Genomic DNA, 18,569 nt, shown 5'->3' on the forward strand with positions numbered 1-18,569 from the left:
ACCTCTACCTGTCCCAAAATTTGTCGACATTCAGGTTATTTAATAAAGAAACTTCATCTTCAGCTTACAGTAGTAATCACAACAAAATTTTACAATAGTGCACATACTTATTGAAATTGTTTTGTAAGGTCTTGGCTTGTGCTGTGATCATCTTGTGGAAATAGAGAAGGATAAATTGCTAAGAGGGAATATTCACTTCGTATGTTGGTTTGCTGTTCACACAAAAAGTCTTTAAATGATCATTGACTAGATCTCTTAACCGGGAGTTAGGTTAGAAAATTTAAAAAGGGAAGTGAATAGGTTAAAGTTAGATAAAGTGGGAATTAGTGACGCTCGGTGGCAGGAGGAACAAGACTTGTCCGCAGCTCGTGGTCGTGCGGTAGCGTTCTCGCTTCCCGCGCCCAGGTTCCTGGGTTCGATTCCGGGCGGGGTCACGGATTTTCTCTGCCTCGTGATGACTGGGTGTTGTGTGATGTCCTTAGGTTAGTTAGGTTTAAGTAGTTCTAAGTTCTAGGGGACTGATGATCATAGCTGTTAAGTCCCATAGTGCTCAGAGCCATTTGAACCATTTGAACAAGACTTCTGGTCAGGTGAATAGGGGTAATGCAGGAGTAGGTTTAGTAATGAATAGGAAAATAGGAATGCGGGTAAGCTACTACAAACAGTACAGTGAAAGCATTATTCTGGCCAACATAGATACGAAGCCCACACCTACGACAATAGTACAAGTTTATTTGCCAACTAGCGCCACAGTTGACGAAGAGATTCATGAAATGTATGATGAGACAAAAGAAATTATTCAGATAGTGAAGGGAGACGAAAATGTAATAGTCATGGGTGACTGGAACTCGACAGTAGGAAAAGGAAGAGAAGGAAACGTAGTAGGTGAATATGGATTGGGGTAAGAAATGAAAGAGGAAGCCGCCTGGTAATTCAGCATTTTTTCTCTTCAGTTTCGGCTGAGAAAATGCAGAATTTGCTGCGAAACCTCGTGGAATATTCTTTCTGTAGCCCTTGTGGTTTCATGAACTTTGGATAGGTGGCGGTGCTATACGTAGCCTTTAAAATGAGATAAACTCCAAGCAGAGAGTTGTCATTGAATTTCTTTTGGAAGAAAACCAGAGCACTGCGGAAATGCACAGGCGCTTGTAGAGTGTCTACGGAGACCTGTCACTGAACAAAAGCAAGGTGGGTCGTTGGTGAGGTGTCTGTCACCACTGCAACAAGATCGCGCAAGCCGATCTCTCCCCTGACATCTGGTTGCACACAGCTGCGACTCCTGCAGTGCTGTAACGTGCTGAAAATCTCATTCGTGATAACTGACGGACTATAGTCAAACACCTCGCTGCGCAACTGGACGTCTCTGTTGGTGGTGCTGACAGTCTCGTCCTCCAGTTGGAGTTCTCGAACGTGTGTGCTGGCCGGGTTCCTTGCACCTAAAAGAAGAGCACAAAGAGCAAAGAGTTTGGCCCAACGAAGGATGCACCCCATGGGAAGCAGTACGTGGATTATGGATAGGTTACTAATGCAGGAAGATGCTGGCTCAGACGTCGTGTAGAGTAGCGCCATTCGGGCGTACGGGCCATGATAGTAGTAGCACGTAAGGCCGCTACATTGACCGGATATTATCATCAAAAATAGTGTGTTGTACGAAAAAGAGTGAGGGTAGTGTGGTTTACAGGAATCCTGAATAATACTAACGTGTTCACAGAAAATAAATATGAAACTTCCTGGTAGATTGAAACTGTGTGCCGGACCGAGACTTCGTGAGCAAGTGCTCTACCAACTGAGTTACCCAAGCACGACTCACGCCCCATCCTCACAGATTTAATTTCGCCAGCACCTCGTCTCCGACCTCCTTCGTAGAGCATTTGCCCGCGAAAGGCAAAGGTCACGAGTTCGAGTTTCGGTCCGGCACACAGTTTTAATCTGGCAAGAAGCTTCATATCAGCGCACACTCCGCTGTAGAGTGAAAATTTCATTCTAGAATATAAATATGTTGTATTACCAACATACATCCTCGTACATTAAGGGAAGGTTTACTATCTTTAGCCCGAAAAAAAACATGATATTTGAGAATTTTTTTCTCGGGATATGTTATAGCTATCAATGTCAAATTTGGTCAAAATTTGACATTTTCTCTAAACATTGGATTTTTTTCGACCGGAAATGTTGAAGAGCAAAGGCAGAAGTGCCGTCGGAACGAAACAAAATTTCGAGGTACACCTCAACGCGCGTTACGTCACAGGTCAGCCGGCTCGTCTCAAATCAAAACTCAGTTGCCGTTAGCGAAGTATATAAGATTCTTTAGGAGTTGTACCTCGCTTAAGTTGTTTGGACCATGGGAAGCAAAATAGCGGCCATTTAAAAAAAATAGGGTTTTTTTTCATCGATTTTGCGAATTCGTCGGCCATGTAAAAATATTTATAGTTGATGGATCGGAATAAAAGTGGTACAACTCCTAGACAATTTAGCTGGCTTCGTCGGAAACAAAGGATCATGCCAATCGGTTCAGTAGATTTGAAGTTACCATACCGCACGATAAAAAAAGTCATTTCGATAAAAACGCGTTTGAAGTCTTGACTACATATAAATGCAATATTATGCAACGTACTTTCAATCTGCTATTCCGGGTCCATAAACTAGTCCTTCCTCTCCCACAAAGAGGGCACTCTGCCCGATCTGGGCCGCCCTGCGCTGCTCCAGAGCCGCTCGTACGGCCGGTGACAAGCGGTTTTCGACCGACTGATTCCAGTGGTCGTCCGAATGCTTGGCGAACTGCGTCGAATTGAGTCCCAGGGTGACGTCCATCGTTCTCATGGTCTTCAGAATTGCTGAATACCCTCCGTTGAAGCTGCTCACTGCCAGGAAAGTCACAATCTCCACAATCTTTGCACCAGAATGCAAATGCTTGGGGGCTATCTTCCAAATACATGCGTTCATACTTTCATTTGAATTTTGTGTGTTTCCTCCCAAGCACCGATACAATAACTCGTCCTCCGACAGAAAAAAACTGGTGCGAGAAAAAGGCCGATTTCAGGCAGGTGCATCTTTTTTGTTCGACCGCGAATAACAAACATTTCCGTTCCGTATTCGAAATAACCGTTTCAGGGGTGGATTCTAAAGACTTTTATGGAACCAAGAACTCAATTTTAAAAAATCTATTTTTTTTAACCAAAAGTAGTAAACCTCCCCTTAAGTAACAATACTAACAAGCCTCAACCTCGACCCATATCATGTTTTATTCATCCTTAAGTAGCGCAATTATGTGTGTGTGTGTGTGTGTGTGTGTGTGTGTGTGTGTGTGTGTGTATCTTCATATTTAGCAGTTTAATGCACGGCTATTCTGTCTTAAGATTTTTTTTTTTTTTTGTGCACGAACTTCTGAGACTTCTGAGTCACATTAATGTGGCATCTGTTCTTTCGGACACACGCTACATACATATACAACTAAGGCTAAGACGACCAATGGTCTCTTCGCTGGAGACGCACATTAGGCAAGAAAGCCTATGGGAATCGGCAGGAAAAGCTTATGGGAATCAGCGTAACACCGCGAGTAATGAGAATAATGGGCAGGGGCACTGCTTTGTTAATGTGCTAATAAGTTGACAATTTAGGTGTGATGGGAGACGTGCAACAGTAGTCCGTGCAGTTAAGACAACCACTATGTCCGGTTGGGTTAGTCAGAGCATCTGCCTACTAGGCCGTAGACCCACGTTCAGATTCCGGTCCGGCACAAATTTTCAACTTTCCCCATTCATTTTCATCAATGGTTACTCGTAGCCAGTGTCTGTAAATCCTTTATGTTATGAGTAATAGTCGTCAGGAGAAGTAATAAAAATTTATTTTTTGCGCTATATATATGTGCTTTTATCAGCCTAAAGTTAGTATTTTTCATAATCAGATCGTTCTCTAAGTACATTTGTACCAGAGTGCCAACACTATTCGTAACATATTCTTAAGAAATATTTACCTAATGACGGAAAATTTGTGTCCTTCTTGTTTAATATTTTTAAATCGTGGCTTTTAAGTCCTTGCCACGCTGATTTTTGAACCAGGATCGATTTCTGCATGCTGGATCTGGCAATACTAGCTGTCGGTGTGATGAAAATGCTCGTTTTGTGTGTCATGTTCGACCTTCATATGTAGATGTCAACTTACAAAATGACTTTTATCTTAATAATATGAGTATCTATATATGTGTTTGGCGAGAGAGAGAGATTAATTTTTTTGATTGAGATTTTTACTTTAAGTCGTAACTGGTACCTGAATTTTGGTTGTTGCCTGCTTGAACGATCAGCTTCTGCACCATTTGGTGATGTATTATAATTTGTAGGAAGTTATTGTGCTTTAAAGTTCAAAATACGACTGTTTTAGTTACTTGACCGGATTGCGGATAGCTTTGTGCCCAAGTTTTCGTAGCTTTATATACCTAAGGGACCACTGTTGTAAGTAAATAAGATCAAACTGCAATCTGCTTTTCGTGAGAAAAGGAGATTGCTTGGCACACAAACTTCCTTCAAACTACACGTCCTGCTACATAAAAATTGGTCAGTGGAGTTCAGCACCAAACTATTGTACAAGAACATAATCCAATTACTGTAATTAAGAAATTATGAGAGACTGTTACGTGTTGGATGAAAACTATAGAGAATGCCTTTCTTTTCTTGTATTTTAGTGAACTTTGTCCACTTACAGTTCTATCGATTGTTAGCCGGCGACGACAATGAAGTTCACCTCCTTTTTCAAAAACGAGATATTTCTATTCTTCACTTCCAGAAAATTTGTATACATAAATGTTTGGCAACTCTTGCAAATACTTTACTCAGTTTTATCACTACAATAGCAATTTTCATTACATGTAACAATACGTTCTGAGCGACGGCCTAGCAACACGTCCTCCTTCCACAAGATACAGATTAACAATCCTCTTTTTTTGATAAATCAGTTGTCTATTTTTTAGAGTCCATACTCAAAGATTCATAACCACTATCGTTGCGGGAATTGCGCGCTAAAGAGTTTCTTGCTGTCCAGCGGCGCTTCACTTCACTTCACTTCAAGTATTTTTTTTCCTTTATTGACTTTCGATTCCCCCCCGAAGGGGGTGGGCTGGCAGCAGCTTAGTGCGCTGCTCTGCAGCCTACAGACTTTTTAAAACGTAAGAAGAAGATAAGAAACAATAAAAGCAGGCGATAAAACGGTGACTTAAATTGTAAAACAGTGGAAAATTGTGGAAAGTAAAAACATAAAGCAAAGGGTTGGCAATGCTAATAAAATACACAAGAAGCAGACAAGTAACATAGTAGACAGACATTTAAAAAAAAAAAACATGGCGACGGTCTGGTTTTTGTTCGCAAGAGATATGAAAATCACACCCAGCGACGGTATGATGTCCGTCCGCAACACTTCCGAAAAGACACACAACACTGAACACTCACTGTAAACACTGCACGAAAATGTCGGCACAAAGATGACACACCCTAGCCAAGGGCAGATGGGGTGGGGGAACTGGACAGATGAGGCGGAAAACAAGGAGGGAGGAGAAGAAAAACGAAAGGGGGGGGAACCAAAGGAAGGAGAGGACTTATAAGGGGGGGAGGGGCAGGGCAGACGCGAGAGGGAATGGGAAAAGGCCGAGGAAGGAAATGCAAAAGGACTTGAGGGAGAGAAGGGGGGCAGAGAGAGGGTAGGTGGGGAAGAAAGAGAATGGAAGGGGGGGGATCCCAGGAAAAGGGCAGAGGAAAGGAGGAAAGGAGTGAGGATCAGAGTTGATAGGAGGGATAAATGGAGGGAGAGAGGGCATCATCCGGGAGAGAGAGTAGATGTAACCCACCTTGGGAAAGGAGATGAATGGTGTAGAGATGGAGGGCAGGGGGGACACAACATGGGCTTTGGATTGGATGGAGCGGATATGAGGGATCCAGGTGAGGTGACGGTCAATGGTGAGGCCGAAGTAGGTGAGGGTGGGGGTGAGGCGGACAGGACGGGCGCAGACAGTAAGGGAGAAATCCAGGAGCCAGAAGGAGCGAGTGGTACGACCTACGATGATTGCCTGTTAACTTCAAGTACTTTTTGAATCACATTAACATTTACGCTATTTACATACATTACTGAGCTTCTCAGAATAAAATAAGGCACAAACTAGTTTAAAAGAAGCAGTGAGGCACCATAACATTACAAGCTAAATGACACATTCGCCTGATACGGCTAGTTAGTTGGAGCGTGAAGTGTAGGTGGCGCCGTGTGTCGGCAGGTGGTACCGGGGCGGCGGCGACTCTGTGACGGCGGTGCTGCTGGGGGACCGCGTGCGCCAGGCGGGCGGCAGCCTCTACTTCCGGCAGGTGGCGCTGGCCGACGCCGGCCGCTACACCTGCCTCGTCAACAACTCCGTGGGCATGCAGCGCGCGCTCACCACTCTGGTCGTCACAGGTCAGGCGCAGCTGCTCTCTACACGACGTACCACCACTAGAGATGGGCAAAACTGTTCTTTTCAGAGATTGGATCAGAACTGTTCACTCCCTGAAATGAATTAGCTCTTTTTCATGACTCACCACTCATTTACAATAGAAAATAAATGGAAGGCACATTGCCCTTTAAACTTCGTTTATTCCAGTACTACACCTGTATTTTGATCTTATTTGATCCTATTTTGAAGTAACACAGATAATGAGTAAGAATTTTGTATTGTTTATTGAAATTTCCACGATATGACAAATTTTTGATTATTGATTTATTTTGCACTATCGTGGTTTTCTGGGTGATCGGAAAATGTTGTAACTTGAGATTTACATTAACAGTATATTTGGCTATAATGTATTAAAATTTCATTAACCTCATACAAATACATCGCAAGCCATATATTTTTAAAGTGAACGTTTCCTTCTGAAGACGCCTAAAATCGCAAAATCCGTACCAGAATAAGAAAAAAAAATATAAATTTGACTGTAAAACGAAAGTGCTGCATATAGCCTTACGCAGAATAAAACAAGGAAAATATTGGTGTATCACATTTTGCGATACGTTTATCGGTTCGCTCGTAATTAAAGCGTAAATTCGAGTGTCCATAATAAAAATCCTATAGTAAGAGGAGTCATCAGGAACCTAATCTAATCAGTTTAAACAAATAAAAATAAAATAAAAACAATTGATGTATACATAATATAATAATGTAATATACATAGCGGTATTACTACGAAGAACAATATCCAGTACGGACGAACTCCGATGCAGAGGCGCTGAGTCGAGCATGTCGAGCCGCGAGCTGTATTACTGCATGAGCTGAGACCGCAGAGACCAGAGTGACACCTGAGTCGCTTTGCTCAACGCTCTGGCTAGAGTCGAGACGGTGGGGTGAGCGTTGAGCGGGCGAGTTCCGAGGGTGGGGGGAGCGGTGAACTCACCCGCTCCAAGACAAATCGTCTGTTCCCATGCGAGCAGGTTGTTGCAAGTAGTTCCTATGTTATCCGCTAGGTGGCTCTCTGTCCTGTCGCTCGCATCAACTGCCCAGAGGGCAGGACGTGCGACTGAAACGATCGCCGACAGAGTGCGATGCGAAGTTAAGCTGCGCCAGACACTGCAAGCGGCAGACGACGCACAGAAACGGCACGGCATATGTGAAATACAAAATCCAATGGGGCACTGCACAATGCAGGCAGCCAAGGTAGAAGCAGGGCAGAGGCCGGCGCTGGCTGTGTTGTGTTGTGTGGCGTGCACTGTGCTCTGACCAGCAGAGGTGCTGCTGATATGCTCCGTCTCTCTCTCTCTCGCTCTCTCTCTCTCTCTCTCTCTCTCTCTCTCTCTCTCTCTCTGCCATGGGAAACGTTTGGAGCTACCGTTCTTTTTTTCTGAATAACTGATTGTTCACTCCTTTGAAAGATTCAACTCTATGAATTAGTTCAAGAGCGGATCCCCCATCTCTAACCACCACAGCTGACAGCTCATGACTTCTTTCTTGAAGCCTCTAACAACCCTACCACAACAATGGTCAAAATTTAATAATGATTGTGGTGTTGCTCACGCTGCTAAATACTGCATTTGTGGGCAACAACAAAATTATTATGTGGCAGGTGTCAGAGCACACTTAATAAAGTCATTTCATGTAATAATGAATAAATTAGGCACTCATCTTTTCGTGTTTCCCACGCTGGTCTCGTTGTAAAATCATGGCTCAATCGTCGAAAATCTAGGTGGTGATGATTCCAAGCTCGGATGCAAAGAAGCGTAGGTATTATTCTGCGATATTCAAAAGTTTTGTACATGCGCTTCACAAACCATTCTTGAAGATTACGCTTTTGCAGGACAATGGTGATGTAAAAAAGTAATCAGCACTCCGAATTTAAGTTACACTTCTTTTTTATTACTTTTTCTGCAATATCACGTAACACGCAAAACATCACTTCACAATACAAAACATACATAAAACATCTTCCTCACTGTTAAAGTTCACATTTTATAAGCTGACTACAATATGCGTCTTTCCAACATAACGTCCAAAACTTGACTTTCTCAAGGTCCGACTCTCTAACAACAACTAATAATCGCTTACACGCCGAAAAATCAGAGTTACAAGTACGCCAAAGATCATAGTGACAAAAGAAAGAATACACATAAGAATAATATCATTGCAACATAAACATATCGATGTATCAAAGTACCTCTACATTAATGTAATCAAATCTGAATGTTGTCTCAGAAACATGTTAACTACTTTACAGAAACACAGTAGAATATTGCTGGCGTCGTGAGGTTAAGTTGAGGTGCCGTAATGGTTACGTAATTCAAGTACCATTACAAGCCTCAGTCATTTTTTCTAAACTCACGATGTACTTACCATTTCTTGTCATTACTCTTCGGGCTGGTTGGAAACGACCATTCCCTAAACTCTTCTTCTAGAGTAGCACGTACTCGCAAGGTCCTCTATTATTTGTTGGGTATATTCTAAACTCTGACTACCCCTGCAGTGTTTGCCCTCCACAACTACCTACAGTACAATGAATGTTATTCCTTAATGTCTCAGTAGATGCGCTGTCATTCTACCCCAGCTTCTAGTTACTCGCCGGCCGTGGTGGCCAAGCGGTCAGTTCGGCGCTAGCGGCCGTGCGAAGCGGAGGTCCGCTACTTCCGCCTGTGCGGCGTGTGCGAGTGTTTGTTTACTTGTGGACTTAGTCTGCGCGAGGGCTAGTAACAACGCTCATGGCGAACAAGTACAGGAAAACTACATTACGATTCACTTTCTGCAAAGACTACGAACGACCAAAGGCTTTAGCAGTGGAACGATTCATTCGAGAGGACGTCAAGATACCGCCAAACGATATTGTCGGAATTCATCTGTCCATCGTTAGTACCACGGTGTATGTTAAGATGGTAAATGACGCGGCTTGTGAGAGAATTCTACAGGCGACAAAAGCAGGTCTCCGATTTTGCCATAGTGACGGAAATGTCGGCACGGTAACTGTAGAACATGCTGGTCTGGGTGTACGGACAATACGTGTTTTTGAGCTGCCTTTTGAGCTCCCGGCTGACGAAGTTATCGAGGCTTTTAAGCCATACGGCACGGTACATGGTCACACAGCAGAACGCTGGACACAATTCGCCACGTACCCAGTTCTTAACGGAGTGCGACAGATCACTATTGATCTTCAGAAGCATGTACCGTCCTATCTGACAACTGGTGGTTGTCGGGCGGTGGTTATTTACGATGGTCAACCGCGTGCATGTTCTGGCTGTGGCCAGGAGGGACACCTCAGGTCGAACTGTATGCAACGGCGGATTACGCAACTGCCTTCAGACGTGCGGGAGCCGTCGCCGGCGATGACAGTACTTCCGATCACCTATTCCAAAGCCCTCACTGCGTCCGCTGATGACCGAAAAGACACAGCCCTGGTGGAAGATGGCACTCTCCGAAACCTTGTAGCAGACGTCGGGATGACAGAGGTTGCTGCTCCATCGAGCATACAATCTGCGGCGACAACATCCGATGAGACCGAACTCCCACCAAGCACACCGATAGTACATGAAGCCGTTCCAGCCACTACGGATGCTGTACCGTCTGGAACGCACTCTGTGACGACAACATCAGTTTCGACCGAACTCCCGCCAAGTACAACGATGGGACTCGAAACACTTCCTGTTCCTACGGATGCTTTTCTGTCGGGCAGCCGTGATTCCCTACAATCTGAGGACACGGAAGGAAGATCACGCAAACAACGTTCCCCGAAAAGGAGGAAACGGCGTCGTCGCACGACATCTCCTAGGGATGACTCCCCTTGCCCCGACGACGATGTGCCTGTGGACCAAGACGACACAACAGCCTCTACGACACAGGATGAGGCAACGGAAACTGTTCGATCAGACCCGCAGCGGTCTGTCACATTGACGGTACAGGGACGTGGTGATGCTGAAGAGGAATCACAACCAATTGGCTCTCCAGACGCAGATGCTGTGGCAATGGACACGAATATATTACCGCCTGCAAAGATGTGGTATGACGATATTGAGGAGGCGCCGGACGTCATACAGAGGCAGCCGGCACTCACGAAGACGGCCTAATAATTGCTGAAGGTGAAGGGAGAGGGGCGAGAGAACGTCTTATACCTCAGTCCCCAGCGCCGATGCAGGGAGATGGTGTTGCGCATCGACAGAGTGGGATTCAACGCCATGCGAACCGTATTGCGACATTAAATATCAATGACGTGCGTTCACCGGCCAAAATACACCTACTGAAGGAAAAGATTTGGGCATCTGATGTGGATATTGCTTTGCTGCAGGAAGTCCACATAGCTGCACTCCCATACATCGCAGGCTACCAATCCTATTCGTCACATGGAGATCACAATGGGAGTGGGGTGGCAGTTTACGTGCGAGATGGCTTCCCAGTGGAAAACGTGTGTTACCTTCCCTCGGCTAGGGGAATGGCTTTCACGACGTTTGGGACACGCATCATCAATCTTTATGCACCGTCGGGAAACAATCGGCGGCGGGAAAGGGCGCGATTTTATGCAGAAGACATTGCCCCACTTTTCCATGGACGTTATGAATGTGTAATAATTGGTGGAGATTTCAACTGTGTTCTCAGCCCGAAAGACCAATGGCCGCAAGCAAACATCAGCCAAGAGTTGCGAATCGTTGTCAACGACCTTGTACTTAGTGACACGTGGGAATTACGACATGGAGATCCCGTAGAGAGGTGTGGAACAGTAAGGCCCCGTGGAAATTAAACATTCAACATCTACATGATCCTGAATGCCGTCACCGGATCCTTGAGACATGGACGATGTGCGAGCGAAGGGTTGGAAGGTATGCGACGAAGCTTGATTGGTGGCTGACTTGTGCTAAACCGGCGCTTCACCGTACGTTCATCTCATATAGCAGGGAGATGGCAGAATGGCGCCGCCGTGCGACCGACTTTTATTTTGCAGCGCTGCGCGACCTGGACGATGGTCCGCCGGGACAGGACGTCTGGATCGAACGCAAAAGGATAAAAGCTAAACTAGTGCCTTTAGCTCGGAAACATCTTCAGGGAACCATGGTGCGCGCCAGATGTCACGATACGATAATGCACGAGATTCCTTCCATGCACCACGTTGTGAATGAACGAAAGCACCGACGACGCGTTTTGGTACGGGAATTAATTACCCGCGAAGACCGGAGAGTGACGCGTCAAGCGGAAATTGTCTCTGCATTCGTCGCCCATTACCAACACATCTATCGGGAAGAAGCAGCCCCTGTCGATGACCTCGAACGTATAGCCACGTACGTCTCCCGTACACTGACGGTGGAAGCCGCGGGAACCTTCCTGGAAGCCATTAGCTGTGAGGAAGTACGTGATGCGATCGCAAAGGGTGCGTTGAACCGGTCCCCAGGCATTGATCGACTTCCTGCTGAATTTTATCGAGAATTTCGCAACAAAATGGCACCGCGATGGACGGAAATGTACAACGAGATGTTAAATTCCGATGCGCCTATTCCACCCGCTTTCATGGAAGGCCTCTTGGTGCCAGTACATAAATCGAAGCCAGGAATTACGGTCACACATTATCGCCCCATCACCCTGCTTAATGCCGACTATAAGATCTTTGCACGGTTGCTAGCGTCCCGATGTCGTATGTTAATTCGTAGCGTTCTCTCTCCAGAACAGACGACACCGGGTGGATCGGTGAATGTGCAAACAGCTACTGGCGAATGCCGTGATGTGATAGCGCTGGCGGAGGAGTGCCGGCTTAAAGCGGCGATGGTGTCGGTTTTTTTCGACAGTGCTTTTGATAAGGTGCGCCACGACTATCTGTACGCTGTACTGGAACAAATGGGATTTCCAGACCGTTTTACTGGTCTCATTAGAAGGATTTATGGGGGCGCACAATCCTTGGTACAGGTTAATGGGCGTATAGCAGGGCCCATTCAAATTCGACGATCCATTCGCCAGGGCTGCCCTCTTTCGATGCTGCTGTTCGCGATAGCGTTGGAACCATTAATTGGGAGGCTAACAAATTCTCTTTCTGGGATGGAACTGCGGGGCTACACCTTCAAATGTCGTGCCTATGCGGACGACCTCCTGCTGCTCGTTCGTTCTGAAGAAGAGGTGAAGACAGTCCTTGAACTGTTGTTGGACCACAGTGTGACGGCGGGTAGTGCAGTGAACATGAACAAATCGGCAGCAATGCCGGTTGGAAGGGGCCTTACGCCAGAAGAAATCAGTCCGTTTCCTTGTGTGCAACGATTCCGCTATCTCGGCATAGACTTTACCTCATCTGTAAAACATACTGCGGCAGTTAACTACCGACGTATTTTACAGGCAACACGTACCATGGTCCGACAACATCTCCTACGGCGCCTCGATTCTTTGCAGCGAGTCGAATATCTGAACACTTATGTGGTTTCTCGAATGGTGCATATTTCGCAGATCCTGACCCTACCACTCACGCTCGGACGTCTACTTCAATCAGCACTAGGCTATTTTGTGATGATTGGACCGTCCCTCAAAGTGCGATACACAACGCTCACGCTCCCTACGGACAAGGGGGGACTCGGACTTACGAATGTTCACTGCCGAGCGACGGCGCTCCTTCTAGCCACGATGTACAAGCAATGGCGTAGCGGGCGTGATTCCCTTACATCCCGCCTACTGGATCTCCTAGTTCCAGCGTCCCTCACACCTCCGGTAGCGGTGGGCAACATTACGCCACATTTTGCGCATGTATCAACATTTATCGTGGAACTTAGTTATGTCAGAGACGAGCTTCCGCGCACGAGACCATCATGCGCGAAGGATTTTTATGTTTGGCTGCAACGACGGATAAGTCGTAATGTCATTGAACTCAAACACCCCAAGTTGCATTGGCCGAAGATTTGGAGACATGTGCACCAAAAATTCCTTCCTACCTTCGTTCGGGCACTGTGGTTCTCTGTCACCTGTGGCAAGTTCAACACCAACGAACGACTCTATGCAATTGGACTAGTGGACACTCCACTATGCCCGAAATGTCGCCAAGTGGATGACGACCATCACCGCTTAACTTGTATCGCGGTGGAGGACGTATGGCTCCTAGGAAGACAGATGGTGGCTTGCTACCTCCGTGTGACCCCGCAACATATTACACCTGCTTCCTTCTTATATCCGGAGAGTGACTACTTTCCGGCGACTAAATCACACTCGATCGTCTGGGTCAAAGGTTGGACGATCGCGTACCTCTATGGGGATGCTGCCAAGTCGCGACTCGACTTTTGGTATTTCTTGCAGCAAGCCCACAATGAGGTTCATAGATGGTCACACTATGGGAAAACCTTTGCCAGCTATCTTCACGCAGTCTTCCTCGACCCCCCACGCAGTTGGGATGTGCCGGGTGCAGTCGGTGTGCACATTTGACGCTTCTCTCACCGCTCCATATGTAATGCACATACTATACCATGAAATGATCTACATGTTCCTTTTAACAGAGTGATCTTATGGAAAATAAATAAATAAATAAATAAATAAAAACATCCCTGTGTCCTTAACAATTGTGATTTGTTTTACAATGATTTTTTTTTGTTCTTAAAAAAAAAGCGGTTAAAGGCGCTACAGTCTGGAACCGCGCGGCCGCTACGGTCGCAGGTTCGAATCCTGCCTCGGGCATGGATGTGTGTGATGTCCTTAGGTTAGTTAGGTTTAAGTAGTTCTAAGTTCTAGGGGACTGATGACCTTAGAAGTTAAGTCCCATAGTGTTCAGAGCCATTTTCTAGTTACTCTTTCCTCATATTCTTTTCCTCACTGATTCAGCACAGTGCTTCATTTCTTATAAACCCACTTAATATTCAGCAAACCTCTGAAAAATGAAAACTCTTCGAAATTTATCCCTCTAATTACGGCCTGTCTGCAACTCGTGGTCTCGCGGTAGTGTTCTCACACGGGGTTCTGGGATCGATGGATCGATTCCCGACGGGGTCAGAGATTTTTACCTGCCCCGAGATGCCTGGGTGCTGTTGTGTCATCTTCATCATCATCTTTCATCCCCATTACGGTCGGAGGAAGGCATTACGACCTTGCCTAGTATTGCGGTGCGTGTGTCTCTCATCACCAAGGATGGGACTTCATTTCATTTCAATTATAGCCTTCAAACATCCCCTTAGAAAAATTTTATAAATCACAGAGCAGGAAAACCTCTACGTTATTTGATTTTCAAACAGCTGAGCAAAACTGAACGTACTCAGACATTTCTCTCTTTACTTATTCTGATCATCACTAAACCGACACACAATATTTTGTAGTATAACGCAATCTGACTTTCAATAATCCCTGCAAAAGAATGACCCTGACTAACAATAACCTATACCTTTAATGATTCACTTACCTCACAAAAATCTTCGTTACTCAAACTACTGCAGTAAAGCGTGCGCCAATACAGCCAGATGAATAAAAGATACTAACTACTGAAGGCACTAACTACCGATAGACATAGTTAGCAAATGAAAGATTTTGATACAGAACAAACAATGTATTTACCTTAATAATGTTCAAAAGTCATCATATATATATCATTTCATTATATCCAATATTACAAACTTACTCTTTCTGATGGACACAAGTCCAGATCTTCCGCTCTCAAAACTCTGCCATTTCTCTCCCCACATCCACCACCGCTGGCGGCTCACCTCCAACTGCGCAACGCTACGGGCTATTCACATCCAACTGCCCAACACTACAATAACAAATATTCCCACAATGCAAACTAGCCACAGACCAGTCAGTGATTTTCATACGGAGCGCTACATGGCGTTTCCAACATGAAAACCTAAACAGCCTACTTACAACCTGCGGTTCATACTAGCACATATCTTTTAGGAAGAAATAGTCCTTGGAGTGTGCTTAGCTGCGTCTTCGTTCCTCTTGCGTATTTTTAATTTCATTGAATTTCTTCCACTACTGACTTGCCTCTAATTTTTATAATTTTTTCGCTAAGGACATTTTTGCTATTTCTCAATATTTTCGTCTTCTATCTCTTTATTCTGAGTCCTTACTCTGTGCACATTACAAGTCTGTAAGTCAGTCATGATACTCTTCTTCTCCCCAATTCTATTCAATACTTCATCATTAGTTATGTGATCTACCCATCTAATCTTCAGCATTCTTCTGTAGCACCACATTTCGAAAGCTTCTATTCTCTTCTTGTCCAAACTATTTATCGTCCATGTTCCACTTCCATACATGGTTACACTCCACACAAATACTTTCAGAAACGACTTCCTGACACTTAAATCTATACCCGATGTTAACAAATTTCTCTTCTTCAGAAACGCTTTACTTGCCATTGCCAGTCTACATTTTATATCTTCTCTACTTCGACCATCATCAGCTATTTTGCTACCCAAATAGCAAAACTCCTTTACTACTTTAAGTGTCTCATTTGCTAATCTAATTCCCTCAGCATCACCCGACTTAATTCGACCACATATCATTATCCTCGTTTTGCTTTTGTTGATGTTCATCTTATATCCTCCTTTCAAGACACTGTCCATTCCGTTCAACTGCTCTTCCAGGTCCTTTGCTGTCTCTGATAGAATTACAATGTCATCGGCGAACCTCAAAGTTTTTATTTCTTCTCCATGGATTTTAATATCTACTCCGAATTTTTCTTTTGTTTCCTTCACTGCTTGCTCAACATACAGATTGAATAACATCGGGGAGAGGCTACAACCCTGTCTCACTCCCTTCCCAACCACTGCTTCCCTTTCATGCTCCTCGACTCTTATAACTGCCATCTGATTTCTGTACAAATTGTAAATATCCTTTCGCTCCCTGTATTTTATCCCTGCCGCCTTTAGAATTTGAAAGAGACTATTCCACTCAACATTGTCAAAATCTTTCTCTAAGTCTACAAATGCTAGAAATGTAGGTTTGCCTTTCCTTAATCTTTCTTCTAAGATAAGTCGTAAGGTCAGTATTGCCTCACATGTTCCAACATTTCTACGGAATCCAAACTGATCTTCCCCAAGATCGGCTTCTACCAGTTTTTCCATTCGTCTGTAAGGTATTCGTGTTAGTATTATGCAGCTGTGACTTATTAAACTAATAGTTCGGTACTTTTCACATCTGTCAACACCTGCTTTCTTTGGGATTGGAATTATTATATTCTTCTTGAAGTCTGAGGGTATTTCGCCTGTCTCATACATCTTGCTCACCAGATGGTAGAGTTTTGTCGGGACTGGTTCTCCCAAGGCCGTCAGTAGTTCTAATGGAATGTTGTCTACTCCCGGGGCCTTGTTTCGACTCAGGTCTTCCAGTGCTCTAGTCAAACTCCTCACGCAGTATTGTATCTCCCATTTCATCTTCATCTACATCCTCTTCCATTTCCATAATATTGTCCTCAAGTACATCGCCCTTGTATAGACCCTCTATATGCTTCTTCCACCTTTCTGCTTTCCCTTCTTTGCTTAAAACTGGGTTTCCTTCTGAGCTCTTGATATTCATACAAGTGGTTCTCTTTTCTGCAAAGGTCTCTTTAATTTTCCTGTAGGCAGTATCTATCTTACTTCTTGTGAGATAAGCCTCTACATCCTTACATTTGTCCTCTAGCCATCCCTGCTTAGCCATTTTGCGCTTCCTGTCGATCTCATTTTTGAGACGTTTGTATTCCTTTTTGCCTGCTTCATTTACTGCATTTTTATATTTTCTCCTTTCATCAATTAACTTCCTTCCTTACACCATGTTTTGTTCGACAACCTGTCTTTTGGTCTTCCATTCTTATTATTCCTTCATCGTTCTTGTATAAACTATACATTACCTGTCGTTCTCAATACTTATATCTATTCTTCCGAGGAATATCTTGCACCATTTGACGTTGTTGAACGCTATTAGTAGGTCGTCAAATCTTGTGAAACGTGTTTATGATGCCTTCATTACCGAGCACAACGTTTGAACTGCTTCTACATTGTGTTAAATTTCCTAGGGTGTATGATAATCTAAATAATTCTCAATTTCATTTTTCATTCTTCCGTACCTTACTGTTATCAGCAACTTGGCTGCATGAACAGCGAACTGTCCAGTAGTTCTCGTATTTATCTGCCTTTGATGTCGTCGAAACTGTGAGTATGAGGATTTTCAGAAAGTTCAGTAGTACTACTTCAGTCTCATAGACCTTACACATTAACCTGAATAATCATTTCTAATTCAGAACGGACATTATTTATCCCGTCTGCCTTTGTTTTTTGCTATACTTCAAAAGTTTTGTCGAATTCTAATATTAAATCCCCTGTCCCATCAAAATCGATATCCTTTTCTTCTTGTGTCTCTTTCCTTTATAGGGACCCTCAGTTGTCTATTCACTCATCCACTCTCTTTTCTGCGATTGATAGTAGAATTCCTCTGAGTTCTATTGTTGACACCCTACTTTTCAGTTTCACAAAAATTTATTTTCATTTTTGAATTTGGTCAATCTGTCTATACGTCGACAAATTATCTTTCGATCCGTTTACAGAACATGTGTAGTGCACTAAACTTGGAACAAACGTACGTAGATATGATCCTTAAACGAACAGAGGGCATATCTTGTAACAGCACTTTTGACATCCATGATCGAGGTGGAGCTTAACGATGAAGCGATACTACGTGGAAACCACAGATGTCATCAGCATGAAGTCTCTGTCGACGTGTCAGTCCCATTCTGAAAGTTTTATCTGCACTAATTGTTAAAAACCTGTTTCAGTTTAGCACATCATACACGGCCTGCAAAAAACGTAAAGCACCTAGTAGGTGAAGACAAACTTAAATGAAACTTTACGGGTTGAGAGGCTACGTGGTGTTACTTCATTGATTACAAAACGGACTGAAATTTAGAAAGAAACTGGCAATGTAAGCCAACTTCACAGTATGACGTTGTATCCCCACTGGCATGAATGCATGCACCCATCCTGCTGGGAAAGGTGTTATAAGGACTTCATATTCTCCCCCGAGGCAAACCAGTCCAGAAGTGTTGTAACTGTCTTTGATAACTTGGATAATGGCACTGGGACGGAGTGCTTAGAATATCGTATAGTGCTTGGTTAGTCTCTATTGGTTCGCTGATCCAAACATAGACGTCGAAGTTACAGACGATGTG

General features: G+C 44.3%; 1 protein-coding gene across 1 annotated transcript in view; it reads left to right on the forward strand.

Annotated features, from left to right (window-relative positions):
* The window catches only part of LOC126152731 (Down syndrome cell adhesion molecule-like protein Dscam2), a gene marked incomplete at its 3' end in the record, with an annotated part of 175,216 nt that overhangs the window by 23,950 nt on the left and 132,697 nt on the right, over positions 1-18,569 (forward strand). The window contains exon 2 of the mRNA XM_049916025.1: positions 6,254-6,429. Coding sequence (XP_049771982.1) covers positions 6,254-6,429 — 176 coding nt within the window. The remainder of the gene's footprint in view (positions 1-6,253; positions 6,430-18,569) is intronic.

Source organism: Schistocerca cancellata, chromosome 2 (assembly GCF_023864275.1).
Source record: "Schistocerca cancellata isolate TAMUIC-IGC-003103 chromosome 2, iqSchCanc2.1, whole genome shotgun sequence".
NCBI classification, from domain to species: domain Eukaryota; kingdom Metazoa; phylum Arthropoda; class Insecta; order Orthoptera; family Acrididae; genus Schistocerca; species Schistocerca cancellata.